Raw genomic sequence first — 22,379 nt, forward strand, 5'->3', positions numbered from 1 at the left:
AATATATAAATGATCCTATTAAATCTCAAATATATAAAAAAATGCAATTAAAAACACAGAACTATTTTTCTCCCATTAAATTAGCAGAGACTAACTAGTTTGTGAACCACCAGGCAATTTCATGCACTGTTGGGGGGAATGATAATTGGTACAATGTTTTAGAAGGGCCATTTATCAATAAGTATCAACAGTCTTTAAAATATTCATATTCACTGTCCCTTAATTTGAATTATACAAATGTGTTCTAAGAATATTAGAGATAAAACAGCAACTCCCTTTCCCTAAACCAACACAACAAAAGAAAACAAACAAACAAAACAAAAGGAAAAATATATGGGAAAAGTCAGATACTAGAATATCAAAGAGGCAATAATTTTTTTATTTTTTAAATATTTTGAACCACATAGGAAATTTTCATATTATAATTTTAATCAAAGAAAAACAAAACTATATATTTTGAATTCAAATATGCATATATTGTTCAGTCATTAAGTTGATTCTTTGCACCCCGTGGACTACAGTATCTCCCAGAGTTTGCTGAAACTCATGTCCATTGAGTTGGTGATGCCATTCAACCACCTCAACTTCTGTTGCCTCCTCCTCCTGGCCTCAGTCTTTCCCAGTATCAGGGTCTTTTTCAATGAGTCAGCTCTTTGCATCAGATGGCCAAAGTACTGACGCATCAGCATCAGTCCTTTCAAAGAATATTCAGGGTTGATTTCCTTTAGGATTGACGGGTTTGACTGGCTGATCTTCTTGCTGTCCAAAGGACTCTCAGGAGTCATCTCTAGCACCATAATTTGAAAGCATCAGTTCTTAGGTGCTCAGCTTTCTTTGTGGTCCAATTCTCACATCCATACATGACTACTGGAAAAATCATAGCTCTGACTATACAGACCATTGTGGGTAAAATGATGTGTCTGCTTTTTAATAGGCTATCGAGGTTTGCCATATTTTTCTTTCAAGTTGTAAGAGTCTTTTAATTTTGTGACTGTAGTCACTGTCTGCAGTGATTTTGGAGCCCAAGAAAATAAAATCTGTCACTGTTTCCACTTCTTCTCCATCTATTTGCTATGAAATGATGGGACCAGGTGCCATGATCTTAGTTTTTTGAATGTTGAGTCTTAAGTCAGCTTATTCAATCTCCTCTTTTACCTTTATCAAGAGGCTCGTTAATGTCTCTGCACTTTCTGCTATTAGAGTGTTATCAAGTGCATATCTGAGTCTGTTGATATTTCTCCTGGCAATCTCGATTCCAGATTGTGATTCATCTAGCTCTGCATTTTGCATGATGTACACTGCATATAAGTTAAATAAGCAGGGTGACAATACACAGCCTTGATGAACTCTTTTCTCAATTTTGAATCAGTCCAATGTACTGAGGTGACCCGTAATAGACTTCCAAGCTGGACTATTTAAGAAAGTGCCAGACTCTGCGACACTATGGACTGTAGCCTACCAGGCTCCTCCGTCCATAGGATTCTCCAGGCAAGAACACTGGAGTGGGCTGCCATTTCCTTCTCCACTCGTAAGAGTGAGGGTAGTTTCAAAGAGTTGGAGACACACGAGCAGGACCCAGTCACCCTGGCAATGGGCCAAACTGCATAGGCTCAGACAAATATTTGTGATATACAGTACTTCCACTTCAATTTCCTAGATGAGGAGTTAGAAGTCTCAGGGCTTGGGTAGAAAAACACTGGATGGTAAAACTGACATCAACTTCAATTTCAAAGTAGCTATTTTCCTCTTAGTGAGTGACAGTATATAATATCACAGGTTTGGAATGATTCCTTACAAATCATTAGGACTCAAGAAAAGGTCCAGTTTGTCCTGTTCCTTTATATTCTAAATGACTAGAGAAGAAGTGAATCTAGCAGACCATTATAAGTACATTTGAAATAGCTAGACTGGAAGGAGGTCAGAGAAAGTCAGATACCAGTGTCAAAATATATCAAGAGATCCTTATGTATTAGAAAACATACAAAGCCATGGAAATTTAGAATTCTGATTGATCATATACTTGTGTCATCAAACTGTGTATATAAACAATGCTCAACATCACTTATCATACAAACATTAAACTCCTGCTGGTTTGATGATAACAGATTTTATATCATCTTTGGCATGATGAAATAGAAGTGAGGCATTTGGGTGGCTAAATTTTATCTTAAAATTTTCTGAGGAAGGCTGGACCTACAGATTGGCATTTTCCAGATAATTTTGCTACTGCTGCTGCTGCTTATTCACTTCAGTCATGTCCGACTCTGTGCGACCCAATGGACTGTAGCCCAGCAGGCTCCCCCGTCCCTGGTCCCTGGGATTCTCCAGACAAGGACGCTGGAGTGGGTTGCCATTTCCTTCTCCAATGCGTGAAAGTGAAAAGTGAAAGTGAGGTAGCTCAGTCGTGTCTGACTGAGTGACCCCATGGACTGCAGCCTACCAGGCTCCTCCATCCATGGGATTTTCCAGGCAAGAGTTCTGGAGTGGCTTGCCATTGCCTTCTCCGCAGATAATTTTACTTGCAGCAAATTAAGAACATCAGAAAAATTCTACAAATTTAATATCTGTTGGAACACTTATGCTGAACTTGGTATCCTTAAAAATGTAGCATAGTGTTGTTGGCACACATGGAGATCTCAGAAATAACTTTAGCAATGAGGATTGGTGGTAAATTCTATTATATCTAGGCAAAAATTCAATTCACATTAGTATAGAAAATATTTTACTTAACTTATATTCTTACATATTTTAAATATATTTGTTCAATTCTTTGCTCTGTGATTGCATGTTATGATTATCTTTTACATTCTTATGTGTCTTACATCTCTATACTTTGAAAAATAGTATAGATCTTTGCATTAAACAGAGGAAGCATTTCAACAAGTTAAAGTATCAAACAATCAAAATTATATGACCAGAATTTAACTCCACAGATGAGACTTCTTTTAAATGTTGGCAAAATGTGTACATCATCAATGAACAGAATCAGTTTAAACCAATGTCTATTAAATTTGCCTCAGGAAAATCATGTGAAATAAGCCTAAGAATGTGAAAGCAACACTAGGATTTCTCAGTGTCAGTGGAGAGTTCTTGGAGTTGCAGAAGTGGTGTTTGTGAGCTACGAGGGGATATTTGAATCCAATGGAATATTTGATCTGGAGGAACACTGAAGAGGATTTATGTAGTCGGTCTAAGAATGGCAAAAACCCCTAAGAAACAAAGAAGCCTTTCTCCACTAATCAACACATAGATGTCTCAGTTTGCCAATTTGATGATATCTTGCCAATCAGGATGAAAGAGGTGATGTGTAAAGAAAGTGAAAACAAAAATAAAAACAAAAAACTCAATGATCTGACTTGCCTTTCAATAGACCCTGACTTGAGAACTCATAGCCATCACAGAGATGTGCAACTCAACAGCAGACCACAAGAACAGGAACAAAAGATAGTCTTTACATAAATAATCATTGGAAGCATATAATTAAACATAAAACAATAACATAATTCTAACATTGTTATCTGCAATACTGATGACTCCAAGAAAGTTGAAAATGCTTATAGACTATTGACAGCAAATGTATGCCAAAGATCGGATACAGAAAAGTTTGTCATTTTTCTGTGAGATTAGAAAGTCAGGAGGGTAAGAAATAAGAAAGAAGCAGTGGGTGAGGGATCATTAAAAGAATTTGATAAGAAAGATAACTGGGATATAGTATGTATTGTAGCACTATAACCATCACAGCCATCAGACAGATCTGAATTCAACACTTCCACACAGCATAATATAAGAATTCAGCTGTTTGAGTCTGAGTTTCTACTCCATTAGAAACATTTATTGCTTTCCAGGTTCACACAAGTTTTAAAAAAGAGCACAGGTCTTGAACAAATGTAGCTTTATCCTGGTATTTAAAATCATTTGGAACATTTTATTGTTTATTTGCTTCATTTCTCAGCAGTAAGCATATTCCTAGACATGGCTCAGGAAATTAGCTGATATTTTTGTTGAATAGATGGTCTACCCTTTGGCATAGGGCAGTGCTATTGATTTTGTCTGCAGAGCTGGCTCTCAGGCTCCTACGAAAGCCTGTGCTATCATGGACTCTGAAAGATGTGGTGAGATTCCCAGAAACCTAGAAGGGTTTTCTTTCAGAGCCCAGCATCTTCTGGTATGACAGCATGCTTGCTCTTTCAGATGGGGATCATGTTCTCATAGAAATGGAGCTTCAGGCAAACAGAGATTAAAAAAAAAAAAAGTGTATTTGGCTCTTGTGGTTAGGCTTTTGACCTGTCTTGTGTTTCATAGTACTTGAAATATGAACCTCCAGATTTTTGCTAAAATAATTTTCATCTTTGCAAATCAATGACATTAACTTGCCTCCAGTACCATGAAGAGAGGTTTTCCTTTCAAACGTTTGCCTCAGTATAACTTCCTGAGAGTTGCAGTGATGTTTACATGCTTGATCTGTGAGAAGTCGCAGGTGGGATATTCAATAACGTTGAGCATTTGAGCCAGTAACCCTCTTGGGTTCAGTTTCCTAGGATGATTAACTTCCCACAGTGGGCAATTAGTTGTTGCTATGCTCCCAGTCTTTCTGGAACTACTGTGCCCTGATCCCCATTTGTCTGTTGTTAATAAATTATGATCTGGTCTCTAATTATCTTTGATTCAGAGCCTTTGAAGAAAAAATCATGTAATCATAAGAAAATAGAAGGGATAACAACTCCCAGATATTAAATCAATACACATGCCTGGATTTATTAGAGTTTTATAATGTCACATCTATTGCTAATTCATAAAATGTTGAATTTGCTTTTAATGAGCTCTTTTCTAAAATCAGTGATTGCATGTGATTACAAATGTTTGTCTATTTACAATTATTTTAAAATAAAATAGTACCTGATTAAAATATTTTGTGTAATACTTACTTTTATCGAAGCTTATCAAGCTCTGAAAGTACATAATCCTAGTTGTTAATGTGCCAAATATATCAACAGATGCACGATGACCATAACTTAAGGAGACTGAGGGAGAAGTACAATCATGTTGATGTTACATTATCATTTATAAAAGTGAACACTGCTTGATATCACCAGGGATGTCACCATACTGGCATTACCATGTCCAAATGTCAAATAAATAATGTAAGCTATGGAGATTTCTTAATTCCTATGCAATACTTCTTTGACATCATTGCATTTATTTTCTGGATGACACCAAAAGTTTCATTACTCAGGAAGAAAGCACATTTATGGTTTAGGTATTTTATTGTGCTTATGTCAGTGTTACTAACATTTTTTTTTTTATTTTATTTTCCAAACTATGAACATTAATAGGGGAAAATGAGACAAAGCACTTCAAATAGAGATTGATGCCCAGTTTATCTTTAATTCAATAATTTATGAGTCATTCATTCAATTAGGTTATGTGGGAGAGCCACAAAAGTCTTTATCCTCTAAATTACTGGCGGGCAGAAGAGAGAACATATTTATTATAATTTGTGGTTGAAAACATTACATTCCATGAGAAATACTGGTACATTGTTGAGACTTAAGCAGAAGGAGAGAATACTTTGGCTAACGGAACTGAGGAAGGTTTTATGATAGAACAAACAGTTGATGTGAGTCTTGACATGTCAGTGAAGTTTACATATTGAGAGATGAAGTGGGGATATGATAAAAGACACTGGGTGAGAGCCTCTCTCTTCATTCTTTGGTCATGTGCTTTGTCTGAGATTGAATCTACTTCAGATTCAGGAATCCAATAATCATCTGGTCTCCTGCCTCCTCATAGACCACTCCTTCTCTGTCTCCTCTGGATGGATATTCCTCCTTCAATCTATCTCTCAGTACATATTAGAGCCCCTGGACTCTACCTAAATAAGCTCATTTTGATCAGTGCCTTAAATACCATAATAGTGCCAGAGCATTCCTGAACCATGGATCTTCATAGCAGGCAATATTTTAGCATTTAGATCTACAAGTGTCTGTACTTTCAATTTTTAAAAAATTCTGGAACTTTTTATCTATATGATCTACAATTACCTTTTTGATAAACCACTTTGAATTTGGCTTCTGTCAACCAAATATGCAATCAAAGGAATTGAGGTCTAAAACACATATAGTGATAATGCTGAAAAACTGGTTTTCAAGAGTCTCAAACTCTGGCTTCACTTTGCCAGCCGTCCAGTCACTGGATATTTACTGACAACTAACACCAGAATCTGTGTTCAACACAAACACATATCTATCAGGGCAGACACATATAAAATGATGAACTTAAATCATTTCAATTGGAAAAAAATTTTCGATAGAAAACAAAAGTGAAATTAACTAGCTTTCACAAAACCAGGAATGGCTATGGTGTTGGTGACATTTGATATGTACGATTCTAGAACAGACATAGTTTACCATGTATAATTTTCAAGTGTATAATGAAGGGAAAATTCACTATAACCCAATACGCTCTTTTCTTATTAGTTAATTATTCATTTTGGCTACATTGAGTCTTCTTTACTTTTGCATGGGTTTTCTTTAGTTGCAGTGAACAGGGGCTTTGCTTTGCTGCAGTGCACAGACTTCTCATTTCAATGGCTTCTCTTATTGCAGAGGTCAGGCTCTGGAGCACATGTGCTTCAGGAGTTGCGACTCACAGGGTCTAGAGCATGGGTTCAGTAGCTGTGGAGCACGGGCTTACCTGCTCTGTAGCATGTGGGATCTTCCCAGACCAGGGATCCGACCCATGTCCCCTGCAATTGGTAGGTGGATTCTTATCCATTGCACCACCAGGAAAGTCCCTAACCCAATATGTTCTTTAATTCACTTTAAGGTCAAGATATCACTGACACTAATTTCTAAGGGTTATTTTATTCATATTATATCAGTTTAGAAAGCTTTTAAATGTTAATACTATTATTTTTAGCAGTAGAAACCCACTGGCTTCCCAGATAAGAGTTCAGAGTTTCATCAAAATCATACAGTTGAATGATATAAGTCATAGGAAAGTTGAATAGTGAAGAGGAAGGATCTTAGAGTTAGAGCTGTGCCCAAGACCCAGGCCCTTATCAACTAACTGTATAATTTATATTCTAGACATTGTCCTAAGGTGAGGGAACCTGCAGATAAAAATCCCTGTCATTCTGAAGCTTATATTCAAGTATGGGAGACAGAAAATAAGCCAAATAGATACAAATATACACACTTTCTTCCACATTGCAGGCAGACTCTTCACCAACTGAGCCACCAGGGAAGACAAAATATACACACAAATATTAATACGTATATTATAATGGCAATGGGTGCTGTAACAAGGCAAATCAGGGTAAGGAAGATCTGATGCACAGAGGAAGAAAGCATGGGCTGTTAATTTAGAAAACTCAATAGAGAGAATGAGGTTAAGCAAAGAAAGGATAAAGTCCTGTTTCTTTCTCGGGCAAAAGAGATTTGGACAGTAAGAAAAGCCAGTGCAAAAGCCTTACAGCTAGGCTATTTTTACAATATTCAAGAAACATCAAAGAGATAACTTTTATGACATATAAATTGGAGATAAAGCTAATAATGAGACATAGAGTTGTGAGATATTACATTTGAAGTCCTTGGAACAGTGCCTACTAGCAGGTCATATGTCATTCATCTAGAAAATATTAAACTTAAAGTTATCATATTATTATTGTGTTACTTCCACTAGGCAAAGATGCTTCTCTGAAGGTTTTAGAATACTTCATACCCTATAAAAAGAATTCATTTCAAAAGCTATTGTGCTTTTATATAAAATGTGGGCAGAGCTCTGGCACTTGTCTGAACTAAATAGTTGCATTCAAAATGCCTGTACAATTATCTTATTTGGCTACAAAGGAGCTTGAAGAAAAGTTTCTAGATTCAGCATATTTTAGCATCAAGCCATTGTTTTTTCTAACATAAGAATTATGCCAGGCATTTAATAAGACGTCAAATACTTCTTGAATTAATGAATCATACCACCATTTTTTCCAAAAGAAAAAAATTACCATGAAAAAATGATTCTGGTTTAAAACTTTTATTTAACTCTGAAACTTCAATACTTTGGCCACCTGATGCGAAGAACTGACTCATTGGAAAAGACCCTGATGCTGGGAAAGATTGAAGGCAGGAGGAGAAGGGGATGGCAGAGGATGAGATGGTTGGATGGCATCACTGACTCAATGGACATGAGTCTGAGTAAGCTCTGGGAGTTGGTGATGGACAGGGAAGTCTGGTGGGGCTGCAGTCCATGGGGTTGCAAAGAGTCAGACACGACTGAGCAACTAAACTGAACTGACTTATCTACTTTCAAGACATACATTCTCCCATGTCCAAATGATGATATAAACTTCAGTGAATATTACATACAGATAACAGGAATATATTTGCAATATATCAAATTTAAGTAGGATTGGGGGTGGGAGGAGACGGGGACAACAGAGAATGAGATGGCTGGATGGCATCACCGACTCGATGGACATGAGTTTGAGTGAACTCCGGGAATTGGTGATGGCGTGCTGTGATTCACGGGGTCGCAAAGAGTCGGACACGACTGATGGACTTAACTGAACTGAACTGAACTGAAGTCTATATCACCACTGAGAAGTTAAATTATTTGTAATTAAAAGGCATTTTAAAAAGGAGGAAATATCTGGTTTATAAAATACTCAAGAAGTTAAAAGGTGATAAAAGAGAAAAAGTCCAAAGTGAGGGTGGAGTCTAAACGCTTTTATATTTCTGTGTGTTTATCAATCATATTCTAGCACAAGGAGAAATATATATAATTCAATGTCAATGTCCTTCACCATTCCTAGTACAGACTTTTTTCAGTAATTTGCTAGTGCTTTAAAGATAATTCCCCAAATTTTTGTTACATTTTGTCCACATCTCTTCATTTAGTTTTTCTTTTATTTGACAAAACTTTATTAATTCAGTATGCTCCAGGTACTACAAGGTAGATAAGATTTTCTTAGTCCCAAAAAAAATTACCTTCAATGAGATAGGATAAGTCCCTTTAGACTCATATCATTTAACTTCTAAATAAGGCTATTTAAGTTCATGAAAAGTAAAATAAAATAGCCAGAGATATTTCTATCATAAGACAAATGCTCCCTGAAATTCAAGAATGCACATCCAACAAAATGAAGTAATTAAAGTTTCATGCCAAAAATTTGCTGGTAAAGAAATATAAATCTCAGATTAATTTTTAGTGAAGTGTGTTTTCCTTTAACCTGCACATTCCAAGTCTCAATATCACAGTCTGTGTAATTAAAAAAAATTAATATGAATGAACAGTGCCCAAATTATAATTTCTGCTATTTTTTAAAAAGTAATATACTTCTGCAATACACAGCATCCAAAATTATCAAGGTTTGGGTTTAATAATGCTGAAAATTAAGCTTCTCTTCTTAGGGGTAGATACCATTTTAATTCAACTGAGAAATACACTAAATATTTCTAGACACTAAAATTTAGTTATTCTTGTATGGTAGTTTCTGATGCATAAGGAATTTGTGTACACGTGTGCATGCACGCTAAAGCTATACTGTTCTTCAGTTACCAAACAATAGGTATCCTGAAACTTTTCTCACTTTGTCTAATGCCTCACATGTAACAAAGTGAGTTGCTTTTAAGTCAGTTTTATATACATTAAGGAAAAATGGGGGCGGCGTACAGTGTTTGATTCATACAAAGGTCAGTGAGGATCCCTAGTTGAATGTCATCAGTAAATTCACATTAACAATACTTAGGTTACATAGATAAACTGTAAGTCTAAAGTAAAATGCTTCTTATATTTTATCTGTTCTCTAATAAATCTTCAAACACACAAATGTATTGGTCTGTAGACCTTGCCCCTTTCCTCCATTTTTATTCAGTGGACTAGACAAATAATATCTTCTTATGATCCCAATGAGTAACGCTTCTGGATTTACTGGAAAAGAAGAGGCCAACTGGTATCTCAGTCACAAGTAAATAACTAATATCACAAACCAGCTCTGCAAATGTATGACAGTCAATCACCCTTTTGGGTAGAAAAGACAGGTTATATCATCATAGTTGTTTTAGTAGTTACAATTTACTCAATTCAATTACCTTACCTGATCAAAATCTGAGCAAAGTTTTTATGACAAGACTGGTGGAATTAGCTTCTCTTCCAGAAAGCACGGACAAAAGTAGAGCATTCTCCCTAAGTGACTTCGGAGAGAATAGATCACTGGGGCATGATCCAGCCAGGCTCTGGCTTGAGCAGGGCTGGCAGTCCTCAATAGAACACAGACTGCTTCCCAGCTAGCAACTCTGAAAGTGAATCACTGCTACTCTAATAGTAAAAGTAAGCAATGATTTCTTAAGAAAACTTCGAACACTCTTAAATGAACAAGAACTAGAAGAAAGAGAATTCTGGGGAAAGAAAAAGGATGTTCAAAGGAAGGAACAGTGTTTTATGAAAATAAAGTGTCTCGACTGTAATTTAAAGATGTAGTCATAAATCTTTTCATAATACAATATGCAGGATACTGAAAATGCATAATTCTATACATTTATCAGTGGAATAGGTGCCGAAGAGTCAAAAGTAAATGAGTAAATCAATACAAAATCAATATGATATTGATTTCTTGACTTTTTTTGAATCATAGTATATTTTCAAATATTTCTTTAGGTTTTAATACTTTCATGAATACCTATCAGGTTTTCTGTAATAGTCTAACATCAGAGCATTTTCAAATGGACAGCTCTCATTACTGAATATCCCTTCTAACAATGGCCTGGATAAAAAATGGAAATATGTTTGTTGCAGGAATAGAACACACTCATGCTTTTATTTTTTTAGAAAGATTGATTATGCTTTGATCAATGTCAGGAAACACCTTCCTGTGAGCTCTTGCTGGGGGCTCTACCTCTTTGTTCAAGGTGAAAAATGTAGATATTTAATCCACGTATTAATGTATATATTGATATAACATTCAATAAAATTCACTTTAAATCAGTATACACTCTGATTGATATATTCAGGTTGAAATCATTCAGAAGCTGAATTTAAATGCAGTCATAAAAATGGGGTGGTTATTTCTTAAAATGTCTGTTTGCTAGATTGTCTACTTTGTATCCATCACCTTGTTAGGATAGAAGGCTGGCTAAACTGGAATTATTAGTCTTATTCTTCTCAAATAATAAGCACAGACACAGGCCTTCCTAAACACTAAAACTGAAACCTTTGAGAGGATATATTGACAAATACTTTTGAGAGGAAAAAATGAAACTCAAGTTAAAATAAACTATATCAGGAAAAGATGTGGTTATATTAACAACATAATAAATAATACCAAGTTAATACTATTCATGTGAAGAGAATATACCTGGAAGAGAGAAATTGTGTGCTTAAAAGTTAGCACTCACACGGACAAAGTAAAGCTTAAGAAATATATCCTACATAGAGGCTATCTAATGATATATCACTTGCCTGATTTTTGGGATGTGATTAACAGTCAAACGGTCAGATCAAGGTAAGGCGGAGATCAGCTGCAAAAAGTTCAGAAGCACAGCTTTCTGTCTTACCTTCCACTGAGGAGGAAGCCGATAACCACTGCCAACAAAATGACTCCCACTGTCACAGACACAGCAATTATAGGAATCTGGCTTTGATCGCTGGATGCTGCAACTGCTGATAGGAGACAGAGAAAATGGAGCCTGTGGTTAAAGTGATCATATGCATTCAAATAAGAGCTGCTTAATGACTATTAAGCAATGCACGGTTTAAGCAATTCACCCACACTTGGCTGAGATTTCCCCCTAATATCTCTTCTCCACCATGTGTAATTGAAAAGACATTTTTAGGAGAAAATATTTATTTTCCAAATGGAAATTTGGAAGACCAACTAAGTCACTGATTATTTCCTTGTCATCATAAAAAATGAATGTCATTGTTCACATAGTATTCATTTAGCAATCTTAGGCTTGCAAGAAAAAATTGGAACTTAGTCTTTAATTTCAAACACCTCCGAAATAGATAATAAGTATAAGAGATTTGATATTTTTAGAGTTTGCATGTGGCTGTTCTCTAGGAAAAAAAAAATGCCTCATTATCTTTGATAGGACTTTTTCTTAGAGACATAGGTTGAAATGTCCAAAATGATGTGGCTATGGCCTCATATGATATCAGTATTATCAATATAATTTTAAAAATCAATATTTCAAGAAGAATATAATCACTAAATATACCTCCATTATTGGGACCACATTTTCAAAAATATCATTATCATTTAGAATTTTAAGTCTACATTAAGATTAGGTTTGTTTACATGATCTTTTTTAATACATGTGTTTAGATGAAATATTTTATATTTTAATAACACAATTACCATAATAAGAGAAATATGGTCATAATCAGATAGTTGCATCAAAAAAAAAGTTTTTCTTTTGTGCTGATAACTAAAATTAAGTTGATTAAAATAAGAAATGTATAGAGCAAAATATATTTTATTAATGTTCTCAAGAAACCCTCAATGGGATACTTAGCATGCCTATTGAGTAATGACATTATATTTTTATAAATTCAGAGTAAAATTAGATAGGTTCACCTCCATGATAACAAATTTTAAGTCACCAAAACTAATAGCAACTATACTTCCTGTTTTGTTTTTTTACAATCTCTTACCTGATCTTGGCCCTATCAATAATTTTGGACATTCAAATGTTTCCCTTTCTAGGCTTGTCACCTCTTCATTGATTCTTTCAAGCAAAATTGACTGATTCTCTGACAACCTTCTTACACAGATCTACATTTTCACCCTTTCAGATCAGTCTTCAAGAATCCAATATTGACAACAACTGGTTCATGGATGAGAACAACTATTATTTACAATCTAAATCTATACTCTTCCTCTCCCTTTTTTTGGATAACAACAGTTGCAATACAAAGTCTCTTTACCCTGCTTTTTCCTGTCCTATGATACTGAGATGCATGGTAGAGAATTTATTACCAGTGAGCAGTATAAACATGGTAGGCCAAAGCTACCCCACTACCATAGGTAGTAGCCTCCCCCAAGATTAGCTTTATTAATTTTCAACTTCAAATTACTTTTTTCTTCCTCAGTTCTTTAAATCTGCTTTAGGCAGGTGGTATTGTTTCTAGAGAAAACCATGAAGACTTGGTCCAAATAATCTCAATGTTATTTCATTTGGACTTCAAAGCTTTTGATCCTCTCTTTTAATTTCCTTACAAAGCCATGCTCATAATGAGTCTTCCTCATTTGCTCTGTAGAATAATCCATTCCCACCTCCTACATTTTAGAAATGTTAAAATTTTATAGATAAAAAAGACTGATCAAGTCTGAATTCCACGGTTAAATATAAAAGCATACCTTTCTTTTGCTTTACCTACCTCCACTGTTTGAATTTTTCCTGTCTCTTCCAAGGCACTGATCTTTAAAAATCTCCCTCTGGGGGAAAATTTTCATTTCCTTACAGTGTGCTTCTTTGCTATCTACAAGCCTATGAGATAATTTCTCTTGGGTACAACAAATTCTTATACCTAAATTTACTGATATTATTAATTTAAATTGAGTCTGAAAACAGCTCCAGCATTTACTATACATAGGGATTAAGACAAATTATTTAACCTTGTAAAGTCTCATTTCATTAATCCCCAGAGAGGGATAATTTCCAGGGATCATTATATATATATATATTTTTTTTTTTTTTTTTTTTTTGCTTAGAGATAACTCTTAGCATAGTGCTTCAACTATTGCCAGTCTTATTTAAACAAGAGATATAATATATACATATTATCTCCTGTTTTATCCATCATTCTTATTCTCTTCTATTTTTCAGCATCCTGACTGACTCATTTAGAACCAGCCTCACTGACTCAATACACATGAGTCTGAGCAAGTTCTGGGAGATGGTGAAGGACAGGAGAGCCTGGCAAACTGCAGTCCATGGGATCGTAAAGAGTCAGACATAAAGTAGTGACTGAAAAACAACATCTTCTAAGAACTAACATTATTAATTTTTTTCTGAAACTTTTCTTCTTCTGCCTTTGAGTTATATGTATGATATGATATCTGTCAAGTGCAATGAGCAACTCTCCATTTACTTCACAAAGTGAAAGTCAAAGTGTTAGTTGCTCGGTCATGTCCGAATCTTTGTTACCCCATGGACTATGCAGCCCACCAGGCTCCTCTGTCCATGGAATTCTCCAGGCAAGAACACTAGAGTGGGTTGCCATTTCCTTCTCCAGGGGATCTTCTGGACCCAGGGATTAAACCCAGGTCTCCTACATTGCAGGCATATTCTTTACCATCTGAGCCATCAGGTAATCCCCCATTTACCCTACCATACACTATAATGAGGTATTTGACCTTGTTGAACATATCAGTCAGTGCAGTCGCTCAGTCGTGACTGACTCTTTGCGACCCCATGAATCACAGCACGCCAGGCCTCTCTCCATCTTTAAAACTCTTCTCCTCTTGGTTTCTATACATGAGATGAGCTGATTTCTCTTTCTCCTGCTCTGAAACACTGCTTTGTCAGTTCTACTGACGCTCTTCCCATATTTTACGTGTGAACAATTCTTGATGAATGCTGGTTCTTTATTCTGCTCACGTCTTTCTTTCTTTGTCTCTTTCCATCTTACCTCTTTTTCTTCCTGTCTCTCATGGATATTTCTTTGCTCATGGCATCAGTTAACTAAAAGTTGAGTCAGATATGACAAAGTGACTGAACAACATAAGCTGAAGAGTCCCACATTTATATCTCCAACTATTATTTCTCGTCAAAGGATCACTCTATTAAAACAATACTGTTTCAATTTATTTGGATTTTATTTTCACATAAAAATAAACATGTTTAAAAAATTGATTCTTGGACGAATGGATAAGAAAGCTTTCTTTGGTACATATACACAATGGAGTATTATTCAGCCATTAAAAAGAATACATTTGAATCAGTTCTAATGAGGTGGATGAAACTGGAGCCTATTATACAGAGTGAAGTAAGCCAGAAAGAAAAATGCCAATACAGTATACTAACGCATATATATGGAATTTAGAAAGATGCAAATGATAACCCTGTATACGAGACAGCAAAAGAGACACAGATGTATAGAACAGTCTTTGGGACTCTTTTGGAGAGGGTGAGGGTGGGATGATTTGGGAGAATGGCATTGAAACACGTATGTTGTCATATGTGAAACGAATCACTAGTTCAGGGTCAATGCATGTTATAGGATACCCAGGGCTGGCTTGCGGGGATGACCCAAAGGGAGGATAAAGGGAGGAGGGAGGTGGGAGGGGGGTTCAGGAGGGGGAACTTATGTAAACCCGGGGCAAATTCATGTCAATGTATGGCAAAATCAACCAATATAATATTGTAAAATAATTTGCCTCCAATAAAAAATAAATTAATTACCAAAAAAAAAAATTGATTCTTGGGCTTCCCTGGGGGGCCTGCAACTATTGAGCCTGTGATCTAAAGCCTGGGAGCAGTAACTACTAAGTCCACATGCTGCAGCTATTAAAGTTCATGTGCCCTCAAGCCCATGCTTTGCAACAGAAGAAGCCACCCCAATGGGAAGTGCACTTACTGCAACTTCAGGGTAGCCTCCACTTACCGTAACTAGAGAAAAATGCACATAGCAATGAAGACTCAGCATAACCAAAAATAAATAAATAAAAATTAAAATGGACTCTTAAACCACATCCACCCTCAAAGGCATTTAAAAATTGTATCTAAATAAACGGGCTTCCCTAGTGGCTCAAATGGTAAAGCGTCCACCTGCAGTGTGGGAGACCTGTGTTCAATCTCTGGGTTGAGGAGATCCTCTGGAGGAGGGCATGGAAGCCCAATCCAGTATTCTTGCCTGGAGGATCCTCATGGACAGAGGGTCCTGGTGGGCTACAGACCACAGGGTCCCAAAGAGTTGGACAGGACTGAGTGACTAAGCACAGCATATGTAAATAAACAAACCTAAATCAATCTAACAAAACTAGACTAGTTTTGTCTCTTTCTGGATTAAGTAGAACTGAATTTTTCTTGACTCCTACTTAGTCTTAATTACCAAATATGTTTTGTTTCTCTTCTATGTTTCTCCCCATGTATTACTTTTTTTTTTCATTAACTATTCACTTTGGCCACCTCACGTGAAGAGTTGACTCACTGGAAAAGACTCCGATGCTGGGAGGGATTGGGGGTGGGAGGAGAAGGGGATGACAGAGAATGAGATGGCTGGAAGGCATCACCGACTTGATGGACATGAGTTTGAGTGAATTCCAGGAGTTGGTGATGGACAGGGAGGCCTGGTGTGCTATGATTCATGGGGTCGCAAAGAGTCGGACACGACTGAGCAACTGAACTGAACTGATTCACCTATTTGATCAAAGTTGCTGTAGTATGGTTCATAGGTGTTTTGATTCCAATTCGCTGGAGTATGGTCATAGGTCCTTTAAGTGCTTCCTTTGACTTCTAGGTACTCACATGATACATCTAAAAATATCACTTTGATCATGTTTCTCCAAACAAAATTTTAATAGATACCTACTGCCTATGGAAAAATAGTATCAAATTAGAAGGGCATTCAATTGCCTTCTAATCTGGTTCTAACAAATCCTGGTCTCAATGTGCCAGTTCGGACTCTGAGAGATAAGGTATTGGCAGAAACAAGAGTGATTAATCAGAAGGAAAGATAAAAACAGGACAATTTCCAACTAACAAAGTATTAATTTTGAGGGGGGAAAAATGGGTAGTGAGAAGTATGAAATGTTTCTTTTTTAGTAATTTCCAAGAAGTCTAACTTAATGTGCTAAAATATGGGAGAGTATTTTGCATTAAAACAACCATTAATGGCATGCCAAACGTTTTTAAAAATATTTAAATTAGTACATTTTATGAAAATTTTACAAGTAATGTCAAATCACAAACATTCACATTTACACGTTTATATATACTGCCCACTGAAATCATATCTTTCTGCATAATGAAAAATTTAGCAAAGGAGCTGTGAGGAAGAATTTTTTAAATATATTTACATTTATTTTTTAAAAGCTTGTAGTATTTTTAGGTTTCTTCATGGGCTTTAAGTATTGATTTTTTTCATTTGCACTGATTAATTTATCTCAAATTAACTCAAGATAATTCATAAGACTTTTATTATTTATTCCTTTGTTTGCCCTGACAGCATCAATAATATCCCCACATACAAACTAAATTGAAAATAAATATCATTTATAGGATACTGTCAATGCCTTCATAATTGTTCAGTTTCTATCAGTGGTCAAAAAATGGTAAGCACAGTATGATTTATGATTATCCTTTTACATACTGTTAAATTTTTCGTATTTAAAGATATGAATTTTAGTCATTAATATTGCCTATTTTCTTATATATGTGTATTAAGAATTAGTTGGTTAATAATGTAGTTCTCAAAAAATAGCGGAGGAATGTTTTGGGAATGCTTAAAAGAAAATTTTGCAGCAATGAAACATATTACTATCAAAAGGATGTTAATTATAAAAATTAATGTTCTTTAGTAAATAATAATGTTTCTTTTTGCTAATTATTATATATTTGCATCATATCTGGAAACTTTAAGAAAGCATTTATTGAGAAATTGTGTTGTGTTCCCTTATTTTGCTTCCTCACTTTTGGTTGCAAATCCATATTACATAAATATTCTCTAGATAAAATTGCGACATATATGAATCACTGAGTTTAATCACTGAAGTTAAAGAAATTTGTTAGAGACAGATTACAAGGGTTTACTAAGGCCAGACTGAGAATTTAGTATTTTCTCACACATAAACATATATCTATTAACTTTCTTGATCAGGATAAGCTGATCAAAGTTATAACTTTTGATTTGTAATGAGTACACAGGAATTAGTATTGAAATTCAAAGCATCATGGCAGACAAATAAGCACATGAAAAGATTTGGACCATCATTGGCTGTTACAGATTTCACTTAAATCAACAATGAGATATTGCTACCCACTTGTCCAAAACTGACAAAGTAAAATAGTGACAATATCAAATGTTGATAATAATGTGGAGATATTGATCACTCATACATTGGTGGTGGGCATGTAAAATGGTATAGACACTTTGGAAACAAATTTGGCAGTTTCTTACGAAAATAAATATGCAATTACCATACAACTCCAGTAACTGTACTCTTAGATAGTTATCCCAGGGAAATAAAAGTTTAGGTTGAGATGAAAATATATACATGAATGTTCATAGCATTTTTATGTTACTAGCAAAACTGTTAATGTTAATAGCAAAAACTGGTATCAGCCCAGATATCTTTCAATAGGTGAATGTTTAAAGAAACTATGATACATATTTATCATGGAATCAGTTCAGTTCAGTCACTCAGTTGTGTCTGACTCTTTCTGAGCCCATGGACTGCAGCATGCCAGGCTTCCCTGTCCATCACCAACTACTGGATCTTGATCAAATTTATGTCTATCGAGTCGGTGATACAATCCAACCATCTCTTCCTCTGTATCCCCTTCTCTTCCTGCCTTCAATCTTTCCTAGGATCAGAGTCTTTTCCAAGGAGTCAGTTCTTCCCACCAGATGACCAAATTATTGGAGTTTCAGATTCACCATCAGTCCTCCCAATGGATATCATGGAATATTGCTCAACAATGAAAAGAAACAGACTTCATATGCACAACCTGGATGAATCTACGGGGAATTAGACTGAATGAGAAAAAATTCCAAACTAAGAGGGAATGTACTGAATGATTCCATTTTCAAAACATTTTTAAAATGTCAAAATTTTAGAAATGTATATTTAGAAATTTATGGTTCTGGGACTACTCTAATGGTCCAGTGGTTAAGAATATGCCTGGCAATTCAGGGGACGTGGGTTTGATCTCTGGCTGGGGAACTAAGATCCCACATGCTACAGGGCAATGAAGCTTGTGGTGCCACAACTAGAGTAGCCACGCACTACAATGAAAGATTTCTCATGATGCAATGAAGATCCTATGCCACAACTAAGACCTGGTGCAGCCTAGTAAATAAATACATTCTTTTTAAAGAAATTAGTGGTTGCCAGAGATTAGTTATTGGACAAGAGTTGTTCCTGAAGGTGGTGGTTGTGGTTATAAAAGGGCAACAAGAGAGATCCTTGTGAGGTGGATACTATTCGATATCTTGACTGTGACGGTAGCTACACAAACCCTCACAAGGAACCGGATTGTACATAACTTAATACACATATGTCTGTACACTCACATATAAAGGAGTACAAGGAAATGTAAGACTTCATCAATTCCAATATCCTAGTTATAATTTTGCAAAGTGCTAAAGAGCTCTCTTTAACTTCCTTACAAAGTCATGCTCATAATGAATCTTCCTCATTTTTTCCTGTAGACTAATCCGTTCCCACCTCCCACATTTTAGAAATGCTAAACTTTATACATAAAAGAGCCTGATCAAGTCTGAATTCCATGGTTAAATATAACTCCATATCCTTCTTTTGCTTTACATAACTCCACTGTTATAATTCTTCCTGTCTCTTCCAAGACACTGACCTCTAAGATCTCCCTTCAGAGGGAAAATTTCATTTACTTACAGGCTGCTTCTCTGCTACCTACAAACCTAAACAGATAATTTCTCTTGGGGACAACAAATTCTTACGCTTAAAATTACTGATTTTATTAATTTAAACTGAGTCTGAAAACAGGTCCAACCTTTACTATACATATGTGTGGAAGTCACTCAGTCATTTCTGACACTTTGCTACCCCTGGACTGCAGCCCACCAGGCTCCTCTGTCCATGGAATTCTCCAAGCAAGAATACTGGAATGGGTTGCCATTCCCTTCTCCAGGGGATCTTCCTGATTCAGAAATTGAATCCAGGTTTCCTATACTGCAGGCAGATTCTTAACTGTTTGAGACACCAGGGAAGATACCATAAATCCCACAATGTTGTATTTGAAGACTGTTTTAGAAATAATACAGTAGTGTGTGAATAATTAAATTATACTATCAAGTAAATAATTCCTCAATAAAACAACTGAAGTGTTTTCACAAAATATTACACAAATAGTTGTCAAATGAATGGCATATAACACAAATGCTATAGTAGTCGAAATGAAGTTTTATTTTAACTGTATCTTTTGATGTGTAGGGAGTTAATAACAAATTTAAAAATAATGAACAAAACTATTATCTGACAGGCTTCCCAGGTGGCAATAGTGATAAAGAACGACCTGTCAATGAGCAAAGAGATGAAGATTTGATCCCTGGGTTGGGAAGATCCCCCGGAGTAGGAAATGGCAGCCTACTACGGTATTCTTGCCTGGAAAATTCCATGGACAGAGGAGCCTGGTGGGCTATAGTCCATGGTGTTGCAGAGTCAGACATAAATGAGTGACTGAACACAATCACACTATTCTAAAACGGTTCTTGACACAAACATTCTAATTTTTAGAATTAGACTGTATTTTTATCCCCTGGAGAGATGTTTCATGTATTACTCATGTTAATTTCTCTAGAGTCTAGCAAAGCCAACATATAATAGAGGCTCAACACATTCTTGCTGAATTGTATACAGCTTTCTACATGAAGGCCAAAGGGGATTGGTATGTAACAGATACTTGATGCAAAGAAAAATTCATTCTTAGAATGCTTGCATATACATGTACACATACTCAAGTAAAAGTAAAATTTCACACTAAAGTTAAGAAGGAGTACAGAATACATTCCCTAAAAGAGTTTCATTATCTAGTAATAAAAACACTAAAATCTGATTTTGTAATAAAAACATTTGTGTGACATTTCCTTCCCTCTAGAAATTATGTAGGAAAAATTTAAAAGAATACAATTTCAGGTGAGACTGTAAAACTGTATGGAAAATGACCTCATATTGTTTGTCTCAATGATCAGATTGATGGGTATTGGCATCCTGAAAACTACTATACAAAAAAAAAGGGGAAGGAGTTTATCAGTCTAAAGAAAAACTAATTGCTGAACATGCCAATCTCTTTAAGTATAATTCTGTAATCTTTTAAAGTGACACTTTTCATTTGTAGAGTTGTCCGAGAACTAGAGCATACTGTGAAACACAATGTACCCTATGGCTTTGTTCCCAGACTTGGTAAACCACATAAGCATAAAAAGAAACAAGGCCTTTGAGGGTGGCCAGAGTCACCAACTCGATGGACATGAGTTTGGGCAAACTCCAGGAGTTGGTGATGGACAGGGAGGCCTGGCGTGCTGCAATTCGTGAGGTCGCAAAGAGTCAGACACAACTGAGTGACTGAACTGAACTGAACTGAGAGTATGTAACACACATTTCATCATAAATTCAGATCAGTGTTCAAGGTACGAGAGTAAATAATTAATTCATTGCCAATATTATGGAAATTTTCTAATTACATCTATTCATATCAAACATATTTAAAAACTTTTCTAAATAGTATCAAATGTTTAAATTTCAATAGGTCAATTAAACTTTAGACAAGGGACTGTCCTTGAATGCAAAGAAAATAATTTATCTCTTTTCCATAATGGCACCCTAATCTATATAAAATCAAGTGAAGCAATACTTAGAAAGTTACTGTTAAAGTAATAAAAGTTATTTTCTAGATAATTCAGTTAAACATGCTTTAAGCAGAAGTATATCTTCATTTTCTTAAGATTTTTACTATAAAAATTTACAAAAATTTAAATTTAATAATTCTTCTAATCATTTCAAAGTAAATCTGATAACTACGCTCTCATTATGTTGGTATTCAAAGGAAGGAAATATGTGTCTTATATCCTTCATTTTACAATCACTAATTCTTATATAACTTGACTTTAAAATATATATATATATATGTATTATATATGTTCAAATATATACATTTACACATATTTGACATTTCACACTACTTCTGTTATTTTCTTCCTAACAAGACTTTAGTAGTGTCTTTTCTTTCATCTATAAATATAGCAAATTATTGCCTTCTGCTAAGTCGGCTTTTAAAGTGTGCTTTAGTACAAGTAAATCTAAATATTTTGCTTGACTTTAAAGAAAATGCTTTCTGCTATTTTTACTACTATTTTATGGGGATAAAAAGGCATAAGAAAAGTTTTTACAGAAATATTTCCAGACCATCCACTCAGAGTTTCTGCCAGAGATTTTGAGGTTTTAAACAATCAGATTGATTCCGGAAAGCACCATTTTCTTGCCAAACTCAATACTAATGAAAGTTCCCTGTGGAATTTTCATAGAAAGACTAAGCTTAGTAGGGTAGTTCAGTAAAACAAGAAAAAAGTAAATGGCAATAATTCAATAAAGTATGGCAGCAGTGGAAAGAGGCTTTAAAAGAAAGATTTAAACAGTTCTTAAGCATCTTCTGATGTTTCATCTCCCTGTAGACCAAATGCAA

General features: G+C 35.3%; 1 protein-coding gene across 1 annotated transcript in view; it reads right to left on the bottom strand.

Annotated features, from left to right (window-relative positions):
* Positions 1 to 22,379, bottom strand: part of LOC129562016 (ephrin type-A receptor 5) — a 110,623-nt gene that overhangs the window by 74,629 nt on the left and 13,615 nt on the right. The window contains exon 3 of the mRNA XM_088836123.1: positions 11,550 to 11,655. Within this exon, the coding sequence (XP_088692249.1) occupies positions 11,550 to 11,655 (106 nt within the window). The remainder of the gene's footprint in view (positions 1 to 11,549; positions 11,656 to 22,379) is intronic.

The sequence above is a fragment of the Moschus berezovskii genome, chromosome 5 (assembly GCF_049115385.1).
Source record: "Moschus berezovskii isolate FMDL1 chromosome 5, NW_MosBer_1.0, whole genome shotgun sequence".
NCBI classification, from domain to species: Eukaryota; Metazoa; Chordata; class Mammalia; order Artiodactyla; family Moschidae; genus Moschus; species Moschus berezovskii.